A 22,039-nucleotide genomic window follows, 5' to 3' on the forward strand; every position below is an offset into this window, starting at 1 on the left:
TGATTTCCTTGTAAACCTAGCTGCTCTAATCCAGCCCTCTAGCAGGCTTTTTTTTTTTTTTTCAGGCCTACTTAAGAGCTTGACTTAAATGAGTTTCCTGCTACCTGCCTCTCTTTTTCTTTCTGTCTACTTTATTTGAAATAGGTATGAGTTGTTTTCATTTTCAAGTGGATTGATAAAAAATTAGCAATAAATGGAAAATTGGTTACAAAACATAAGATTGAGAATAATTTTTGTCTTCATTCAGATGTTAATCTGAGGTTGATTAAGATGTACTCTTGATTTAAGATTAACTGTTTTTGTGATGAAATCCTTATTTCCAGAATGTGACCCTTGATCTGGATGTAGGTCTTCATGAATGATGATTTTGAGAATTGGGATTGCCATCTCTAAATCTGTTCTGATCTGTTCTAAATTACCTACAGGAAATGGTATTTATTTGAACTCAGTTGAGTACTTGAAATTTTAAGAGTACTTGAAATTCTTTCTTTAGACCTTACCAAGCAGTGTAATTTTGATAAATACAGACTTTTTAGTAATAACTTCTTACACCTTCCTTCTTAACCTTTCATGTCTCCAAATTACTATTCATAGGTTCTCATTCATAATTAACCTTTTGTTTTCTATCAGGACCCTTTTAATCTTACCTGAATAAATGGAACAGACATTAATTTACCGTGGGGTTCTCTATTTCAGTGTAATGGAAGTTTTTATTTATTGTTCGAAGATATGAGGACTTGAAATAAAAAGTAAAAATACTTTTAGAAGTACACTTTAGTAGTTTTCTGAGGTGTGTAGAATTTTAGCCCCATCATGTGGTGAAATTTTAAACTGCATGTGGTTGATTATATGCGGCATAGGGCATTGACATTTGAGCTATTAGCTAATAAAAAGTAAATTTTAGGGGCGCCTGGGTGGCTTATGGGTTAAGCTTCTGCCTTCAGCTCAGGTAATGATCTCAAGGTCCTGGGATCGAGCCCTACATCGGGCTCTCTTTTCAGCAGGGAACCTGTTTCTCCCTCTCTTTCTGCCTGCCTCCCTGTCTACATGTAATCTCTGTCAAATAAATACAATCTTTTTTTAAAAAAGTATACTTTACATAATATTTTGTATACACATAGGTATCTGATGTTTTCTTGTGTGGTCTTCTATTTAAAACTAGTAGAGGGGCTCCTGGGTGGCTCAGTGGGTAAAGCCTTTGGCTCAGGTCATGATCTCAAGAGTCCTGAGGCTGAGCCCTGATGGGCTCTCTGCTCAGCAGGGAGCCTGCTTCCCCCTCTCTCTGACTACCTCTCTGCCTACTTGTGATCTCTCTCTCTTTCTCTCAAATAAAGAAATAAAATATTTATTTTTAAAAATAAAATCTTTAAAAAAATAAGTCTATTAGAAAATGTAAATTGCTTCTGATACTATCATCCTTTGATAGATTGTCAGTTGCATTTTGGGTAATAACATTTTTATTATTGAAGCAATACTGAACTGAAATGGTTGTAGGTACTGGAAAAGTTTAAATACCTCATTTTAGATGTTTCTCCTTCTGGCCATCTTACCCTTGGAAGGGTGATAAATCGATTCTTGTAATTGGGTTGAGGTATCATGTTGAGGTATCCTTTTATAGTATTGTTAGAACAAGGAAGATTCCTGGGACACCTGCAACTTATTTGGAAAAGCTTGTAACTCTTGGTCTTGGGGTAGTGAACTCAAGCACCAACCACGTCGGTTGTGTGGAGCCTACTTAGGAAAAAAAAGGGAGGGGGGAGGTGGTTGATTCCAGGGGCGTGATACTAAAAGAGCAAATATGGGTGTGGTACGACATAGAAGATACAGAAATTTTTATTCTTTTTAAGTACAAAGGAATACAGACTTGTTATGATGACATTCCACTACAGTAAATTCATACTCCTATTCAATATTCTGTAATTACTTCTATGGCTAGAGTGTAGCATTAGTGCATTATGGATTCTTTCAAGGTAACATCTAAAAAATAGTACTTAATATTTTCCCAAATTTAAAAAAAATAATGTGTAAACAGTGTTGGCTTGCTTTGAAAAAGTGTATTTAAAGTCCAGGCTAAGAGAAGATCTGAAAATTCAGTCAGCACTGGTATTGGCGTTCATTGAAATTTCTTGTTTACTACACATAGAATTTTTGTTACCTAGAGATTCATACTGTGGGCATCCAAGAAAAAATGCTAAATTATTTTTTAAAGGAATCCAGAAAAAGATTTTAATTATGTAAAGGGATAAAGACCATAAAGGAATAGAGAGAGGGTCTCTTTCTTGCTCATGGTAATAATCTTTTTTTGAGTCATCATGTACCAGTGATTGTATAAAACAGTTCATGTGAATGCTAACAAAAAACACAAGAGGTAAATTCTTGTTTTCTGTCTCCCATATACAAAGGTGGGAACTGAGGTTGAGAGAGGTAAGTAATATGCTCCAAAGTGCTGGAGCTAGGATAGGAATCCATGTGTGCCTGACATTAATGTTTATCAATTTAATAAATTTTTTTTCTCAACTGTTAGGTAGTAGATTGATTTTCAGAAGTGAATATTAGGATGCTTTTATGCATACAACAGAATGTATTTTTATCCTGGTTTGGATAAATGAAATTTTTTTCACTTTAGAGATGGCATCTCCAGTATCTATCATTACTGCATACAGATCTAACTTTTCAGCATGTGTAATCTTTTATTGAGTGGATCTACATGGATTATTTAGTTTACCAGTTAATGGGCTAAGCTGCAGGATTGTCCATGCATCTCTTGAATACTTTTGTAGGATAAATTCTTAGAATCAGTGGATCAGAGGATTTGTACATTTTGGTAGGTAATGTCTAATAGCTCTCAGAAAGGTTGTATTGGGGTGCCTGGGTAGTTTAGTCGGTTAAGTGTCCTACTCTAGATTTCAGTTCAGGTCTTGATCTCCAGGTCCTGAGTTCATCCTCTAGGTTGGGCTCCTACTTTAAAAAAAAAAAAAAAAGTTATACATATTTATAATCCCATCAGAATTTTAGGAGGGGGCTCATGTTCTCAGTTTCGGCAGTACTGGATGTTTTCACATTTTTTCATCTATGCAGTTAGATGACAAATGGTACTTAATTATTTTGCATTTTTAAATAATGGTTGAGTATATTTTGGTGTTAGGTTTCTTAAGAACTGCTTGTCATGTAATCTGTTTCTTAGTGATTTCATAATAGCTCTTTTCACATTGGGACATTTGTTTGCTGTATATATTGCAAATATATTTGCTTTGGTAATTTGTAATTTGCTTATTTGTTTTGGTAAATTTTTTTAAAGTTTTTGATTTCTACTCCAGTATAGTTAATATACATTGTTAAATTAGTTTCAGGTGTACAATGTAGTGATTCAGCAGTTCTCAACATGTTTTGATGATTCTTTGCAAAACCTTGTTGAAAGTTTTAATGAAACCTACAAAGGATAGATTATAATTAAGTGAATGCTTATTAAACATCAAGATAGTCCTATCTTATTCTTCTATATTAGCTTTTATTTCTTCTGGAGGTAAAGCATTATGTATATATTGAAGTCTAGTGTCTTATTTCTTCACAGTCCTTTCTCTTCATTTTTCCCCGGAGGTATTCTCAGGGTATGTGTTCTTATAACTACATTTGTGAATGTTAAATAATAATGTTACGTATGTTTTATATTTTACATTCATTGTGTCTTTGAGATTTTCTTGCCCCATGTTGATATCCACAAATGTAAGCTCTGTAACCATCTTAAAACTCTGTGTGGTAAAAACAAAAACAAAAAACCTCTGTGGTATCCTGTTTTGTTTATCTGTACTACATTTTATTTGTTCATTTAAGTTTAGATTGTTTATAATATTAAAAGTTTTGGCTACTATAGAGAAATTTTGCATTGAATATTCTTATGATATATCACCCTGTACACATGGGTAATAATTTTTTAGGCCACTGCTCCTCACACTTTAATGGATAAGAAAATAATCTGGGGGGGGCGCCTGCGTGGCTCAGTTGGTTAAGCAGCTGCCTTCGGCTCAGGCCATGGTTCCAGGGTCCTGGGATCGAGCCCCACATCGGGCTTCCTGTTCAGCAGAGAGCCTGCTTCTCTCTCTCCCTCTGCCTGCTGCTCTGCTTACTTGTGCTCTCTACCTCTCTGTCAAATAAATAAATAAAATCTTTAAAAAAAAAAAGAAAAGAATCTGGGAATTTTGTTAAAATGCAGATTCTTATTTCATTAGTTCTTGGAGAGGGCCCAAGTTATAACAGTCTTCAAAGTGATGTTGATTTTGCTTGTTTGTAGACAACAGTTTCAGCAGAAGTCCCCAGTGTAGATTGAGAAAAAAAAAATTGCTGGGACTTCATTAGATATTGCTAAATTCTTCATCTGCACGGTGTACTGACTTATACTCCTGAATGCTCTATATAACTATTCTCTTTAAATGCTTGCCAAAACTTTGTTAAATTATCACAGTCAACTTTTTTGCCAATCTTTGTCATAAAGTGTGTTTTCACTCTTTCTTGCACATCAAATTACATTTCTGTGAAATGCCACTTTGTATCTTCGTTACTTCTTTTGGATTCCTTTTCTTTTCACATCAGGACAATATACCTCTCTATACATGTATATATGTATTACATATATGTATGCACATACATCATTTTTAACATCTTTAAAGTTACAGTGTTTTTGGTCTTGCATGTATAATTCATTGGGTGTATTCAAGTATTTTGTAGTACTTGTTGGCTGTTTTAAATAATACTTACTTACTTAATTTATTTTTTATTAAGTAAACTCTATATCCAGCATGGGTCTTAAGCTCCAACCAATGAGCCAGCCGAGTGCCTCTAAGTGATAGCTTTATTACTGGGGTGTGTGGCTGGCTCAGTTGGTAGAGCATGGGATTCTTAATCTTAGGATTGCGAGTTCAAGCCCCAGATGGGGCATAGTGTTTATTTAGAAAAATAATAAAAAGCTTTATTATTAAGTCTTTGTTACAGATCTACCTTTTTAGCCTTATTTCTTATTCTTACATTATTGTGTCTCTGAAGGGTCAGGGTTTTATCTTACTACCAAGCCAACATAGATGCTGGCAGGAGACACGAGACTCCTGGATCAAGGGCCAAGAACTTCATTACTTAATAGCATGACAAGCAGAATAAGCATGATGTTGGTTTTTCATGCCCCGCCCCCAAACCTTTGGTAGTTGACATGGAAGGGTCCAGGTGGATGCCACACTTGGTGCTGCATGGGGTAATCTACTGCATTTGTAATAAGCCTGCTTTTTGTCCCAGAGAAGGATATTACCTATAATCCCTCAAACGTTGCTCACTGCAGACATAAACTTGAGAAATGGGCCATACAAAGAGCAGTGAAGGCCTTACATTCTTGGCATACAAGAAGACTGGAAAAAAAATGCTCAGGGCCCCCGATGGTTTGCCTATCCCAACAATGAACCCATCAGCCCTACATGTTCTTGGCCAAACTTGGATTTTCATATGATTATACCACTCTGTCAGCCACTTTGATTATTCTGACCAAGGCTAAAACCAAATCCATTTAATTGATTATTCTAATCAAGGCTAAAATCAAATGCAATTAATTGTTTCATATAGCATTTAATTAAGGCTTCTGTTAACATCCCAAATAGCAGGGTAAGGCCAGGATCTAGCTGGTGGTGAGCAGATCCTAGAGGGGACATGTAGGTGTTTCTTTGTTTTGTTTTGTTTTGTTTTTCTTCCAGCCAGCCAGTGTGTGGTCTAAGGCTTCTCTGTTACCAATTGAAATCCACTCAAGAGAGTTTAAACTGACCTGATTTTTGGTATCATTAACCTACAATTATAAGGACAATAGATGGGCCAAAAACCAGCTCTCAACCTCCTAGAAGCTAGCCTGTGGCTTATTTTCCCCACACATAAAAACATTGCACAGTTCATTTTAGTTAGGGATTTGTTGATTTGGATTACTATTATTTGATTTGGATTACATTTTGATATTATTTACATATTATTTGATTATTTGATTACATGATTTGGATTACTATTACATTAGTTTGGTCAAGAATCATGGATTCAAGAATTTAGCCATTACTTGCAGCATCATTTGCCATATATAGCATAACTAGACGGTCAGGTGTTAGAGAATCATGAATTTTTATCATTCAGAATGCTCTCAGGTTGTGCTGTTTTGTTTGGTTTTGCTTTTTTAAAGATTTTATTTATTTATTTGACAGAGTACAAGCAAGGGGAGTGGCAGGCAGAGGGTGAGGGAGAGGCAGGCTCCCTATTGAACAGAGAGCCTGTTGCAGGGCTCAGTCCCAGGACTCTGGGATCATGACCTGAGCTGAAGGCAGATGCTTCACTGACTAAGCTACCCAGTTGCCCCCAGGTTGTGCTGGTTTAGGTGTTTTTACACGTTCACATTCAGGAGCTGCTCTTGACATCAAGCACAGGAGAATAGTTAGGGACTGTTTATGGTCACATGAATTTTTCCGATTTCAGAGTATATGAGGATAGCACATTTAGCAGTGGATCAGTGTTTTCTCCACCTTCTGTATGATTCAGGCAGTGGTGCTGGTTCTAGGAGATAGAGCATTAATTGTTCTCTTTACTTCCTGTACTTTCTGGAGTCAAAGATGTTCCCTCTACGCTAGAGTTTTTTCTTTCTACATCCATGAATTTGGTGTATTTTATTTGGATAGCTGACTTCACTTAAAGAAAAATTCCGTACTCACACCCAGATTTTTTATCTGGAAGAGTTGGATCCAAGTGGAATAAGGACATTTTTACATAACTGCAGGGACCAATTATAATACTCACCCTAGTCCACATTGGACACTGTACTGAATACTTGGTGAGAAGTGTACTGAAGCAAATGGTCACTATTTTCCTGTATAGGACCATGTCCCACCAAAAAGCGAATCCAGGTGCCCAAACCAGATTGAATTAATTGTTTCTTTTTGACCAAACCATCACTTTGAGAGGTAGCTTGGCCTGCAGTTTCTCTTAGGGGGAAGAAACATCATGTCAGGAGATAATCAAGGCAAAATTCTGGTATTCAAAAATAGGTCTGTATAATTCATAACTTCACTTTTTAAAAAAATTTTTTAATCCTAACCACTACCTAAGAAGTGGCTAAGGAGAGATATCTCTTTGGGTATGCTGCATTCGTTGACCAGAGTGTCTCATTAAAATGTGTGAAGGGGGTGGGTGCCTGGGTAGCTCAGTCATTACGCACCTGCCTTCAGCTCAGGTCATGATCCCAGGGTCCTGGGATCAAGCCCTGTATTCCCGTATCCTGCTCAGCAGGAAGCCTGCTTCTCCCTCTCCTACTCCCCCTGCTTGTGTTCCCTCTCTTGCTGTGTCTCTGTCAAATAAATAAAATATTTTTTAAAAAGAAAGTGAAGAGTTAAGGAATGTAGAGTTACAGATTGTTCTGAATTGAGTGTTCAGACAATTCCTGCTGTTCGGATAGTAGGAGGTGTAGAATGTTGAATAGTAGTATTTGAATATTGACCCATTACAGGTTGACCTTCATGATAAAAGATGTACTATTAGTGGAATATTGATGGTCCCAAAAAATGACATGGATTAATTTCAAGGATCACAGTCATGTGACCAGAGTTAGCCAGTCAGCTTGCAAAAGCAACACTGTAACCTGAAAAAATTTCCAACAGTGATGAAACACTTTTGATAGCTTCAAGGAGTGATCAAAGGTTTGATGTGTATTGTATAATGTGGGCTTCTTCATAGTGGGACAAATGGACCAACTTTTGGCAGGCTCACTGGTTAGCATGCAGGGAAGGCTTATACATCAGGAAGAATAAGTGGTCTATTTTGTGACTGGTCTACATGTCTGTGTGATGATTGATTTAGGTAGCATGCTACGGACTTAAGCAATATTCTAATTTTAGTTGTTTATGCCAGCATATCTTAACTGTAAACATCTGAGTGATTCAGATTCTCTGAGCAGCAGCAGCAGCTTCAAAGTTCATAATCCCAAAGAATTACTTTTGTTATGCAAGTCTCTAGTTTTCAGGTGATCTACGAGATGACTTGGGACATTGGCAAGAGTCCAAGAGGCAGAAAAAACATAAAACGTCTGGTGGTTAAGACTTAACTTAAGGCCAGTGTTGTATTTTTCTTTTAGCCCATTATGACACTGATCCACTTGGTCTTCCAGAGTTGTTGAGGTGGGATGGCTGCTGCCACCCAGTGGACACTGTTCTCTTTCCTCTTTTAATGCAGTTGAATCGGCACTGAACCAGACCTAGGCATTTAGGGGACTATGATTTGAGAGCATTATTGAACCAGGAGCTTGTTATACTGTCAGGGAGGGGAATAAGGTTTACCCCCAAAAAGGCAGCTGCCACTTCATACAAAACAGATGTTCCAGTGGCCAGGTCAGCTGCATGCTCAAATACTTTCCATTTGATCAAGAGCTGTAATGGTCCCCCTTTTCTGTTCTTAGTTTGAGTTCACTTTCATTTAAGAGCTCAGTAGGGCAGGAACCATATACCCTTTAAAAAAGGGGTGTACATGGCAGGCACATGGCAGTGCTGTACTGGGAAATAGCCTCCGAATATTCCACTACTCATCAAATTTTCAAACTATATCTCTGACCCCCCCCCCCTTTCTTCCTTCTGGGGGCCTATAGTGTTTTTGCTAGACTACCTGGAAGGGGACAGGAATTACCCATCATCCTGTGGTATTTCCTGAATGGAAGAATTTTGAGCATTTTCAGTATAAGTATGTAACAGTTAGTACAAGGTTAAAACACAAAAACAATAGTACATTGAATTGCCCTAAAAGCCTCACCTGCAGGATCACTTAAATTTGTCTTTCCGATTGCTGAATTTTCTTTAAAAATTGGGGCATCTTTTCTTACTACAGTAAGAAGCACAGATTGAGAAGTTTTGTACAAGCACTTCAGGATTAAAATCCAAGCTTTTGGGAGATTACATGATTTCTTCATCTGTGAATGTGGGAAAGTACAGGGTGGAGAAGATAACTCCTTTGGGGACTGCATGCATGGTTTGTAGGCATACTGTTTCTCTTCTGATTCTTCAACCCATGGTTGATGTTGTTTCTTCTGTGTACCTTCTGGCTTCAGCACAGAAGGGCCTTTCCTGCCCTCATGTACCATGCTGACATATTTTTTCCCATATTCCTCAATATTTTCAGGCACCACATGCTTAGAACTGTCTCATTCCTCATGGGAGTGGGTAGATGATGACTTGAGCATGTGTTTCTCACAGAATTATAAAAGTTTGTCCCTTTCCTTAAATATCAGCATACTTGACATTCTCGTCAAAGCTGCTAAGGTTGATATAGTGGGGAGGGGAGGGACCAGGGAGTATAAAGGGCACAGAACACTTCCACTCTAGAAGCTAGGTTCTGCATTTGTTTTGTTTTCAGGTAGACCGTAGCCTTAACAAATTTTCTTCTGATGACTTTTTGATCTTTGTAAAACTCTGTAGCCTCATTGCTGTCCTCTGTTTAATCTTTGGAGTTGTATTGGCTTAGCAGCCACAGCCATGTTGCCTTTCAGATGGGACCCCATTGTCCTAATAAAAAATCCCAGTGTTTTACTTGGGAGAATTACCAAACCTAAAGCACTTTTGGATACCTTGTTTCAGTTCTACTCTTTGCCAGTTGAGTAGACCCTTACTTTGAGGGACCCTTACTTTCATTCATGACTTGGATGACAGCAGTTGCTGTCAGAATCTTGAGAGTCTTTGCCTATGCCCTAACGCAGCCTGGAGACCCTTGTATTTATTTTTTCCAGAAAATTAAGCTCTGTTAGCGTTACATCCTCACCACCCAGACTGTTAGGGGTCTGTGAATGTTTTTCATCTTACCCCTACTTGAAGGCCTACCATAGTAACCTGTTACTGTTTCATGGATACTGGGTGAAGATATGAAATAATCAAGGGGACTTTATTTTCCATGGCACAAAAAACAGCATGAGGATGAGGTTGGGGGCAGTACGGGAGCAGCATCAACAAGTCCCACAGTATCAGTGTGGAGGAGCCCGATGGATGACATGGTGATGTGCAGTGGGTTTACATTGCAACGGAGAGACTCTGCTCATCGTCCTGGAGGTGGTTGTAAATAAGTCCAGCCCAGAGTCAGGGCACTTTAAGAAAAGGTTCGAAGTTTTGATTATGATCTTATCAGATTAATGGGTTAATACTGAAAAAGAACAGTAACCTTTATAAAAAGTTGTTACAAACACTTTATGGTTTTTATAGATAGCTAATTTTTAAAAATAGTTTTTTATTTACTTACTTTGTTAAAAGCTTTTATTTAGGGGCACCTGGGTGGCTCAGTCTGTTAATGTGTCTTCCTTTGCTTGGATCGTGATTCCAGGGTCTGGAATTGAGCCCCGTGTGGTTGGGCTGCTTGCCCATCAAGGAGCCTGCTTCTCCCTCTCTCTCTGCCTCCTGCTCCCCTAGCTGGTGTGTGCATGCATGCTTGCTTGCGCTCTCTCTCTCTGACAAATACATAAAATCTTACAAAGAAAAAAAAAAGATTATTTGAGTGAGTCAGCATGAGCAAGGGGCAGGGGGGAGAGGCAGAGGGAGAAGCAGACAGATATCCGGCTGAGCAGGGGCCCCACAATGTGGGGCTTGATCCCAGGACCCTGAGATCATGACCTGAGCTAAAGGCAGATGCTTAACCAACATAGCCATCTAGGGGCCCCTAAAAATAGTTTTTATACATTTTTTTTTTAAAGATTTTATTCAAAAGTAATTTCTCCATCCAGCCTGGGACTCAAACTTAGAACCCTGAGATCAAGAGTTACATGCTCCACTGACTGAGCCTGCTAGGTTTCTCCATATAATATTTGGTAATTTTTAAAAAACATTTGTTTTGGGGAAGAGGAGTTTGGAAATAAATCTGAAGAACTTAGAATTTTAGCTTCATTTGCCATAACTTTCTGATACTAAAGAAAACCTTGAGCTATTTATATTTAAATCAAGTAATATATGATATGGAGTTTCTACATTTTGTTATGTAAGAGAAGTACACTATGTTTGCCTTGTTTCCCTTAGAGTGGCATTTTATTTTTAAAGTTTTTGGGTAAGTAGATGTCGCTAAGCTCTTTCAGAATGATTTCCATTAGACAAAATAAACCAGCAATGGAATCTATCTTAATAAGTTACAGTTATGTAAATTGAAAGTAACTACAGAATGTTCTTAACCATTTAGAGTTTTTGAAATAAATTAAGCCAGGTTCTGTATGTATGTTCACCTGTGGGCTTACTTTGTTTCAGTCGTCAATAAATTTTGAGAAGCATTCTGAAAACTTTTCATGGACAGAAAATCGTTATGATGTGAATCGTCGACGACACAACTCTTCAGATGGCTTTGATTCTGGTATTGGACGTCCTAATGGAGGTAAAATTTGCTAAGAAATAAAAGTTTAAGGATAATTTTCTTTATGTTCTTTTAAGAATGTTGATATGATTCAATATTTAAGCAGAACCATCTTTGAATTTATAATACTTTACCATTATTAAATAAAGGTAATTTTGGAAGGAAAGAAAAAAATGGATGGCGGATGCATGGAAGAAATGGTACTGAAAACATAAATCATCGAGGGGGATACCATGGTGGAAGTTCCCGTTCTCGTAGCAGTATTTTCCATTCTGGAAAAAGCCAAGGACTGCATGAAAACAGCATACCTGACAACGAAACAGGGCGGAAAGAAGACAAGAGAGAACGCAAACAGTTTGAGGCTGAGGATTTTGTAAGTTTCTTGTAGTTTTAATACAAACGAGGTTTCCGCAAGTGCCATTTTAGTCTCAAGGCTTTCTCATGAGATTTTGTCATTGTGGTTCATTCTTCATAGAAATCATACCAGACAGGTTCATTTATTTTTTTTTTTATTTTTAACTTTTTATTTATTTATTAAAGATTTATTTATTCTAGAGTGGGTGGGTGCATGCATGCTTGAGTAGGAGCAGGTGAAGGGCTGAGGGTAGAAAATCTCAAGTGGATTCCCTGTAGACTGTGAGTCTGTTGCGGGGCTGGATCTTATGACCCTGGGATAAATTATCTGAGCTGAAATTTAAGAGTCAGATACTCAATTGACAGAGCCACCCAGCTTGCCTGTCCCCCCACCCTCCCCCCCAGGTTCAATTATTTTTAATCCTTACCTTTGTGAGGCTCTTTGTTTATATAATTTTCCACTTTCTCCTCCTACTTTCCTGTGTTGTGTCTTATGGCAAGATCTTTTAAAAACTTTGATTTCTAAAACACTTTTAAGCTTTTGGAAAGAATTTTTCTTTTTTTTTAAAGATTTTATTTGATAGAGATCGCAAGTAGGCAGAGAGGCAGGCAGAGAGAAGGAGGAAGGGAAGCAGGCTCCCCGCTGAGCAGAGAGCCTGATGCGGGCTTCGATCCTAGAACCCTGGGATCATAACCTGAGCCAAAGGCAGGGGCTTTAACCCACTGAGCCACACAGGCACCCTGAAAAGAATATTTTACCAGTATGTTCTGTTTAGATTCTCTCTTTTTAAATAATACTTGATTATTCATACATTGCTCTTAAGCTAATTCTGCGATAACTCTCCTTATCTTTCAAGTACTATATTCCAAAGTTTATTAATAGTCAGAGAAGGCAAACTAATTGTTGACCTAGGTTCGATATAATTAGAAATGTTAACTCTACTCTTGGGGTGCCTGGGTGGCTCCGTCAATTGAGGTTGAGTGGTTGAGCATCTGTCTTCGGCCTGGGTCATATTCCCAGGGTCTTGGAATCGAGCCCCACATTGGTGTGCCTGCTTAGCGGGGACTGTGCTTTTCTCTCTTCCTCTGCCCGCGCTTGCTCTCTCTAAAATCTTGAAAACAAAAAACAAAACAAATCGCAAGAAATGTTAACTCCACTCTTAAAAACAAGTATGAACTGGATGCCTGGGTGACTTAACAGACTTGTTAAGCGTCTGTCTTTGGTGCAGGTCCATGATCCCAGAGTCCTGGGATCAAGTCCCACTTTGGGTTCCCTGCTTGGTGGGGAGCCTGTTTCTCTGCCCCTCCCATGGCTAGTGCACGCTCTCTCTGTCTCTAAAATAAAATCTTAAAAAAAAAAAGTACAAACTATTCAGAAACAATTTTCTTAATTTTTCCTTATTTTTAAGTCTCACTGTGTGGGTGGCTATCTAAACACTGTCCTTCTCCAGTTGTGTAAAAAATTGATCTAGTGTAAAATCTTATTTATCTAGTATTTTTTGTTGTTCATCCCTGGTAATTTATTTTTCTGTATATACACTCATTTTTCATTCTGTATCTATTTGAGTGTCTCTGTGAATCCAGCTGTCAATACATAGAACAAGGTAGCAAAGTGCTTACTTAATCTCAGTGAATTTCTATTCTGTTAGATACGTTCATGACATAAAAAGAAGTAATTAGTATTTTGCAGAGAATTTAGGTAAGAAGTGACTGGGTGGCTACTTGGGAGGTCAGGAGAGGTTTCTCTAGGGAAGTGACATTTAAACTGGGATATACTTGTTAAGGAGTGAGCTTTGTTAAAACTGGAAGGAAGAGGAAGAATTAGTGCAGAGGCCTAACTAAGGTTGGGAGTGAGCTTGTAATGTTTAAGGGATAAAAGTTAGGTCAGTAATGGATAGTGATTATTAAACCAGGTTAGAGAGGTAGCAAGAGGTTTTGATTGATTAGGACTTTGGCAGTTGTTAGGTTTTCACTGCTGAAAGGTGAGGACTTAGTGTTTAATTACAGATGCAGTAGGAGGAAGCCCTTTTGGAAGAAAATCATTTGATCTCATTTTAATTTTTTAGAAGACTTTCAGTTATTGGATCTTGAATGGATTACAGGGAGAGCAGGGAGACCAATTAGGAAGTGGTTGATGATGGCTTGACTTGGGCAGCTATGATTAATGAAAATAATATTTTGATGGTAGTTTGGGTGGAGGGTACAAGCAAGTCAAAGAATTTGATAGATTGGATTTGGGCAGGGGAGTAGTGAGAGAAAGAGAACAACAAAATAATATTCAAAGGTCCTGTAGTGAAGTAACTTTGGAATTGCTATGCCTTCCCATTTTGGTGGTTCATTTTTCCCATAAGATAGAATTTTTATAATATAAACAAACAAGGAGTGGTCATAGTATGCTCTCAGTGTTACAGAGGTTAAATGAATAATGCAGTAAATCACTGCAAAACAGGGTTGTGACACACAACAAGCATCCAGTGAAACCTTGTTGCTGCCATTACTGTCTCCCCCCCACTTCTGAAATGGTGATCCCAGCCCTGAAGATAGATAGACTTACAAGGTAATTTCTAATGCTGTGTTTTTTAGAAATCACCTATAGCTTCCACCAAAGTCTTTTGATACCTTACTTAGTTTGTATCGAGAAATCATACTCGTATGCATGCATACTCTTTTGGGACTTTACAGTAATGTTAACAGTGTTAATAGTTCACTTTCGTGGGTAAGTAAAACACATTAGGATTCCTTTTATTCAGCATGTTAAGTACCTTTAAGGCAGTCTGTGTTGCTGGGTAATATGGAAAATATCTGCCTGGAAATTTAGGATTCTGAAATTAGTTTTAGAGAGCACATTCATTGCTCAACTCAGTTTTTTAATACCCTGTGAATTACTTGTCGAAATAAAAATTTGTACTTTGAGTGTGTTAACTAGTGCATCCAGCAGTGAAAACCTAACAACTCTTGCCCCAGTGAGTAGTATGATTTTTCTCTTCCTTGCTCTTAACCTTAGGCTGAGAGGATAATTTTTCTAGTTGGTGCAAAGACGACATTGTCTTATGTTTTGCTCTGTTTTTTTTTTTTGTTTGTTTGTTTGTTTGTTTTAATTCACATATTTCTTTCAGATAGTTGAGGATAAGAATATTTATGTACTTATTTTTAAAAATACTTTATTTGAGAGAGAGGAAGAGAGAGAACAAGCCAGAGGGAAGAGGGAGCAGCAGGGAGCCCAGTGTGGGGCTTGACCTCAGGACCCTGGGATCATGACCCAAACAGAAGGTAGCCGCTTAACTGACTGAGCCACCCAGGTGCCCCAAGGTTAAGAATATTTGTTTGCCCTCTAGAAGTGTGAGGATAGTAACATTCTGATGGTTAGCAGAATAAGTTGGAAGTAAGGTTTATGAATAGTCTTTTAATAGTTAAGTGTTGATTGTGCATACCAGGTGTGTGTGGTGGTTGTTGTTTTTTTAATTAATTTATGTGAGAGAATGTGCTGAGTGTGTGCCTGAGAAGGGGGAGTGACTGGGGTGGGTAGAATCTCAAGCAGACTTCCTTGCTAAGTGCGTGCTAGGACCCTCATGGGGCTCCATCCTCGGACCCATGATATCATGACCTAAGTTGAAACTGAGTTGGTTGCTCAACCAGTTGAGCCACCCAGGTGCCCCTTCAGTATGGTTTTGAGATTACTTTTAAAAGGTTTATTTATGGGGCACCTGGGTGGCTCAGTGGGTTAAGCCACTGCCTTCGGCTCAGGTCATGATCTCGGGGTCCTGGGATCGAGTCCCGCATCGGGCTCTCTGCTCAGCAGGGAGCCTGCTTCCTCCTCTCTCTCTCCGCCTGCCTCTCTGCCTGCTTGTGATCTCTGTCTGTCAAATAAATAAATAAAATCTTTAAAAAAAAAAAAAGGTTTATTTATTTATTTTTTTAAAGATTTTATTTATTTGACAGTGTGTGCGTGCCCAAGCTGGGGGTGGCAGGCTCCCTGTAGGATCCTAACATAGGTCTTGATCCCAGAACCCTGGGATCATGACCTGAGCCCAATGCAGATGTTTAACCAGCTGAGCCACCCAGGTGCCCCTAAAAGGTTTAATTTTAAAATATGTGGTCAGAGGGGCGCCTGGGTGGCTCAGTCTGTAAGTGTCTTCAGTGTCCTGCTCAGCAGAAAGCCTGCTTCTCCCTCTCTCACTTCCCCTGCTTGTGTTCTCTCTCTTGCGGTGTCTCTGTCAAATAAATAAATAAATAAAATCTTAAAAAAGAAAATGTGGGCATTGTGACTCTTTGTTTTATTCTTTTTATTCTGATTTCTTTCAGCCGTCTTTAAATCCTGAATATGAGAGAGAACCAAATCAGAATAGATCTTTAGCTGCAGGTGTATGGGGTAAGTGATTTTTAATCTATCTTTGAGGGGTATAAAATGTTACTTGTAGGTTCTACTTTTTTCTGTTTTTAAAAATATATAGCCTGGAATTAATTTACTCTTTTAAATATGTTTTTGAGTGCTCAGCTACATAAAAAGGTAGCACTTAATCTTTTACAAACAAGATACTGGGATAGAAAGAGTTTGATGTGAAATACTTGATTTGCACATATTAGTACCATTAAGTATACTCGTGAGTTTAGTTTTTCTTTGTAAGGGTTGTAAGTTAATGTAATCAATGTCATTTCAAGAGCAGCCTGATAATCTAAGGAAACAAAAACTTAGTTTAAATTAATTTTTAGTTTTTCGCAGTTGAAAACTTACTTAACTGGAAAGATAAGTACTTCTAATCGTGTGACATAAAATTAATCTTTTTACTTAAGAAAATGGTTATACATAGAGAGTATTAAATAATTGTATAAATTTGCCTATGGAACTAATCTGTGTTTGAAATTATTTGCCTTTTTGATTGTCAAAGCTTAATGACATTTTTTGGGTAATAACTCCCTTTTCATTAAAACTGAGTTTAATTTGATAGCATCTTAAAGAAGATTAAACTGCACTCATAGTATAAATCAGACAGCTTTTTAAAGATTCAAGTGAAGTTTAAAATAATGGAAAAATTTTAAATACGAAGATTTGATACCTGAAAAATTAATTATTTGATGCCAAATTCAAAGGTGATGAATCCACTTTGGAACTTATACACATGTTCATTTGTATTTTCCTATTGAAAATTATCAACTTACCAAAACAAAAGGATTGTGGCTTGTGATAGCATACTAGTCCTAATGACGAAGGCATTATTTTAAACTTTGCCACTTCCTCTGCTGTTCTTTATTGTATTTATGGGGTGATACTCTGGGGAGTTACTTTGTTTTCTTTTAATCTCCCGATTTATTTAAGGGCTTTTTGAGGGTGGGGGTGGGGGTGGCAGGACACTGTTAGAACCATGTGAATGGCATTGTTTTTTCTGTATTGCAAATTAGTATTTCTACCACTCTCCCCAGGCCTACACGCCCAGACACACACATACCCAACCAAAAAAATCTCCCAAGCTCCTCTCTTAGGTATGTTTCCTTATTATTCAGTTTTTCTGGGAACAGCTGATTGCTTAAGAATATAGAACCACCTGGAAGGTGTTAAATAGAATCTCTAAGAAATTAGGAATAATTTGGATTTGATTAGAATGAAAGTAAATAAAAAATCAATGTCAGTGAGCATTTGTCATATAAAACTACCTGTAGATACGATTGGTACTGATCCTTGGTTAATTTAATAATTTTAGAAATGATTTAAAGGCAAATACATCTTTGAAAATATTGAGAATAAAATGTATTAATATAAAGATTTTGGTTCTACTGTTTCAGGGTTGGTCTAAGGATTTTGAGCACTAGTTGAAAAGATGTTTAAAAGGAAGATGTACTCTTTACTGTGCCTTAGGTAAACTAAGAAGTGTGTCTTCATTAGAAAAAAGAAAATGGTTAATTGTGGCTTGATCAACTGTTAAATTCCCAGTACTTCCCATAGAATACAGTGAGATTTTCATTGTATTACACTTCACTATTCCTTTCTCACTTCCCCTTCGGGTTCCTAAATACTGTTTCCCCATTGCAACATTTAAAATAACAATGTTCCTGAGGAAGACATGAGAGAATTTTAGGAAAGACTTCAATAGAACTTTTCTAGTGCTACTTCCTTCAGGTAAGTAAAAATTTAATAACAGAATGTAATATGTAACAAAAAACAAACTAGGTTGTCCCTGAAACTGTCCTTCCATAGATCAGAAATTGCAAGAGTAAACAGTATCCCAACTGGGGAAAAAAAAACACCTTGAGGGAAAATAATTATCTTGCTTAAAATACAGTTACATAAGTTTAATTCTATTTAGAATTTAATCAGCTTTTTTGGGAACACCTTCATGTAGCTTTTATCTGTGACTTCTTTATTGTTCTGATCTTAATTAGGATCACTGTTCTTAGGTACCTAAGATTAATGCTTACTAAATTAATCTATCTCTAGGTCCTTATTAATTTAAAACTAAAAGAAAAAGGTACTTGAGTGTGCCTGTGACAATTTTAAAAAAGTAAGTTGTGTGACTGATTTATTTGGGAGGTGAGAAAGAGAAAAAACGATGTGTATTTGTATGCTGTTTGAGACACAGTTTGTGACTGTTGATACGTATGTTTTCAGAGGTCCTACTGGCTATTTTTGTGTTGATGAATTATGTCAGCAGTACATTACAGGCAGAGGCTAACATTTAGTACTTAGTTACTAAATAATGAAAAATTTCATTCACTAGTAATTAACTAAAGCATAGTCGTGTTTCCGCCCAGCATTTATTTTTGTGTCTGTTCCTTGTTAACTTGATCTTTCCTGATTTTTGCTCATATTTGATAATGCTACTTAAGGGTACCAAGGTTCATTTTTAAGCATTTTTATTTGTTTAACTTTCTAAAAGCAAATTAGTGACTATTTGTTAAGATAGGTTATTTTCTATATAATAAGTATAAAAATCTGTGATGGCATTTTAGAGAATTCCAGTGATATTAGCCAAAAGCATCAGATTGGGTGACATGATTCTATTGAATTAGATCATGATGACAACCAGTTTTATTTTTCTTTTTAATGAACTTTGTAAATAGAGTTAAGAGAAAGGAATAATCCTTCTTGAATTTCTTTGTAAAAGCATTTAGTTGGTAGTTTATGTGTGGAAATGGCTCCACTTTTCCAGTAATCTCTTATATGAAAATAGTTGTTAAACTGTAACAAGAAGAAAAAGGTATTGCAGCGTATCTTCAAGGTTGAGAAGGGAAAATTAGTAAGATTTTATTAGACGTTTTGACAAGTAAATTTCAGTGGGTCAGAGTTAGAAATATTATTTATTCATCATGTAAGTTACTCTTTTGAGAAGTGTGAGTAATGTAGGGGACCTTGTTCAGGTAAAACACCATACACCCCTACTCTTGGCATAAATTACAAGTTAATGAATCTCATTTGTTTGAAACTCCCATTACTATAAATCAAATCAGGTATGTACATTAAATTTAAAAAAATTGAAAACCAAAAAGATTAAAATAGCATCAATTTATATAAATCAGAAACAGATTTTTGTGCATTAAAATTAGTGTTCACAGTAGGAATTTGTCGATTGAGTTTGATATTTGTGTATTATTGTGTCTTATGTAACTAAATTTCCTCTTCAGAGTAGTGTGAAAATTTCTCGTTTAATTCACCCATTTGGCTCTTTTGCTTTTGTTCAAATTGCCTCTTCTCTTAGATCAAGATAATAAGGAACCTAAATCAGTAACTTAGCATCAGGAAACAGTGGACTTTGACCTCATTTGATAGTATGCACTTAAAACAGGCTTCTCATTCAGAACATTTAGTTATAGGCCTATTTGTAGTATTTTTAGTTGGGGATGGTAAACATTTTGCAGTATTTGGCCTAGTCGTACTTTAATTTCCATTTTTTCCACTAGTATAATATAGTGATTAAGGGTATTTGCTTTTGAATCAGATAGACCTGCGTCCAAACATTAGGTTTTACCTAATGGTTATTCAGACTTTGGGCAGATGATCTGAGTGAATTTTCTGTGAGATGAGGATGATCACAATAATCTGTAATGAAAAAAAATTGTTAATATTGGATAAAATATTTAAACTGTGTAAAATCGATCTTTTATAAAATCCTTGATCACATTACACGTGTAATGACTGTTAGCTAAGTAATGTTCAAATCTAGTAGATTTTAATAAATCTACTAGATTTATTAAAAAGCAAAAGGAATTTTTTTTTCTTTTATAATATGTATTCATTTGACAGAGAGAGACTACAAGTAGCAGAGCAATGGAGAGAGAGAGAAGGGAAAAGCAGGCTCCCCGCTGAGCAGAGAGCTCGATGTGGGGCTTGATCCCAGGACTCTGAGCCGAAGGCAGAGGCTCAACCCACTGAGCCACCCAGGCGCCCCAGCAAAAGGAATTTTAAGTGAGAGATCAAAGAATAGACTGAATCAGAAAATCCATACAAGATACCTACATGGAGAGTAGTGAAAGAGGATGAAAAATTGAGATGTCCTCTTTTAACTGTACACGTTTCCAAATTATTTTGTCCTACAGATAGCACTATTTTAATTAAAACTTTTTCTCCAAAGAATTGAGCTAGTCCTCCTCCCACCATTGACTTTGTATTTAAGGAAAAAGATTATTATATTCATAGATCTTAGGAGAGCATAAATAACAAGATAATAAAAGGATACTTAAGGTCAGTTTTTGTCAGATTACAGTTTGTGAGGATACTGGAAAATGATGGTATGAAAATCTTAAGCCAATATTTGTTGCATTGTATTCAGGTGTTTTTTATTTTTATTTTTATTTTTTTAAAGATTTTATTTATTTGAGAGAGGGGGAGAGAGAGCAAGAGATCCTGAGTAGGGTGAGGGACTGAGGGAGAAGCAGACTCCTTGCTGACCAGGAAGCCTGCCCTGGGGTTCCATCCTAGGACTCAGGGAGCATGACCTGAACCAAAAGTGGATGCCTAACTGACTGAGCCACCCAGTATCTCTGCCTCCAGGTGTTTTAAACTTATATTTAAAAGAGAATACCTGCTTATATGAGCTTGAGATAATAAGGTCATGTAGAAGAAAGTCCCTGAGATGACTTACTTTCTAGTTTTTTTTTTTTGTTTTTTTTTTTTTTTAATTTAAGTGTTAAAGTCTTTAACCAGTACGTAAATTTTGTCTTTTAAATAATAAGCAGTTTGGGTTTTTTCATATCATTTACTGGTTGACCAAGTAAAAATGAAGAAAGTATAGAAGGAAACATTGGATACTGTTTGAATCCAAAAGCTTCAGTACTTGGAAGATTTATGTCAGGAGAATTTGTGGAGAGAATCTGAACAGATGAACATTTGGCCTTTGAACAGTGCAAGAGTTGGGAACCTTGATGCCCCCTCCCACCTAAGTTGAAGATCTATGTATAACTTTTAACCCCCCCAACTTCTAATAGTTAATTATTGTTTGGAAGCCTTATACTCTTAGTACAGGCAATTAACACATATTTTGTATATTACATGTATTATAATGTTGTTTTTTTTTTTTAAATTTTATTCACATTTTAGAGAGCATGAGAGGGGGGAGGGTCAGAGGGAGAAGCAGACTCCCTGCTGAGCAGGGAGCCCAGCGTGGGACTCCATCTCAGAACCCTGGGATCATGACCTGAGCCGAATGCAGGTGCCAACTGACTCGAAACCACCCAGGCGCCCACATGTATTATATATTAAGTTCATTGGAGAAAAGAAAACCTGCATATAGGTGGACTGGTGCAGTTCAGACCTTGTTATTCAGGGGTCAGCTGTAATACAAAGTGAATATAAATGACTCGAATTAAGTTTGGCAGTTAGTGCTCTCATCATCATCACTCTTCATATTACTTTTATGATACGATTGCTATTAACATGTTCTCATTTTTATTTTTATTTATTTATTTTGAGATAGAGCCTGTAGGGGAGAGGGAGAGAATCTCAAGCAGACTTGGAGCCTGACGAGGGGCTCTGTCTCAGGACCCTGAGATCATGACCTGAACTGAAATCAAGGGTTGGGTGCTTAACTGAGCCACCCAGGCACCCCAACTTTCTTGTTTTTAAATGTCAGGCTCTCTTTATTCAGGACCATTGCACAGGACACAAGTTAGTCTGTATTATGTTTATTTCTGTCACGGTTTTTCTCCATAATGTTAAATCAATCTAAAATTTGATATATAGCATTGAAATATAATTGGAAGCATATTGTAATGGGATAGCATTTGACTTTTTTGGACATTTTTTCTAGTATTTTTGTAAAAACTTCACAGTTAACTCTATAATAGGAACTGTTTTTCATTTTATAGATGAGAGAGTTCATAAGATTGGAGC

The 22,039-nt window shown here is 37.0% G+C and overlaps 1 protein-coding gene across 2 annotated transcripts in view; it reads left to right on the forward strand.

The window, feature by feature from the left end:
* Window positions 1-22,039, forward strand: part of GPBP1 (GC-rich promoter binding protein 1) — a 76,461-nt gene that overhangs the window by 34,580 nt on the left and 19,842 nt on the right. The window contains exons 4-7 of one of the 2 annotated variants that reach the window (XM_059175031.1): window positions 11,265-11,388; window positions 11,517-11,740; window positions 16,024-16,090; window positions 17,140-17,199. In XM_059175031.1, the coding sequence (XP_059031014.1) occupies window positions 11,265-11,388; window positions 11,517-11,740; window positions 16,024-16,090; window positions 17,140-17,199 (475 nt within the window). The remainder of the gene's footprint in view (window positions 1-11,264; window positions 11,389-11,516; window positions 11,741-16,023; window positions 16,091-17,139; window positions 17,200-22,039) is intronic. The other variant, XM_059175032.1, reaches the window with a different exon arrangement.

The sequence above is a fragment of the Mustela lutreola genome, chromosome 5, assembly GCF_030435805.1.
Source record: "Mustela lutreola isolate mMusLut2 chromosome 5, mMusLut2.pri, whole genome shotgun sequence".
NCBI lineage: Eukaryota > Metazoa > Chordata > Mammalia > Carnivora > Mustelidae > Mustela > Mustela lutreola.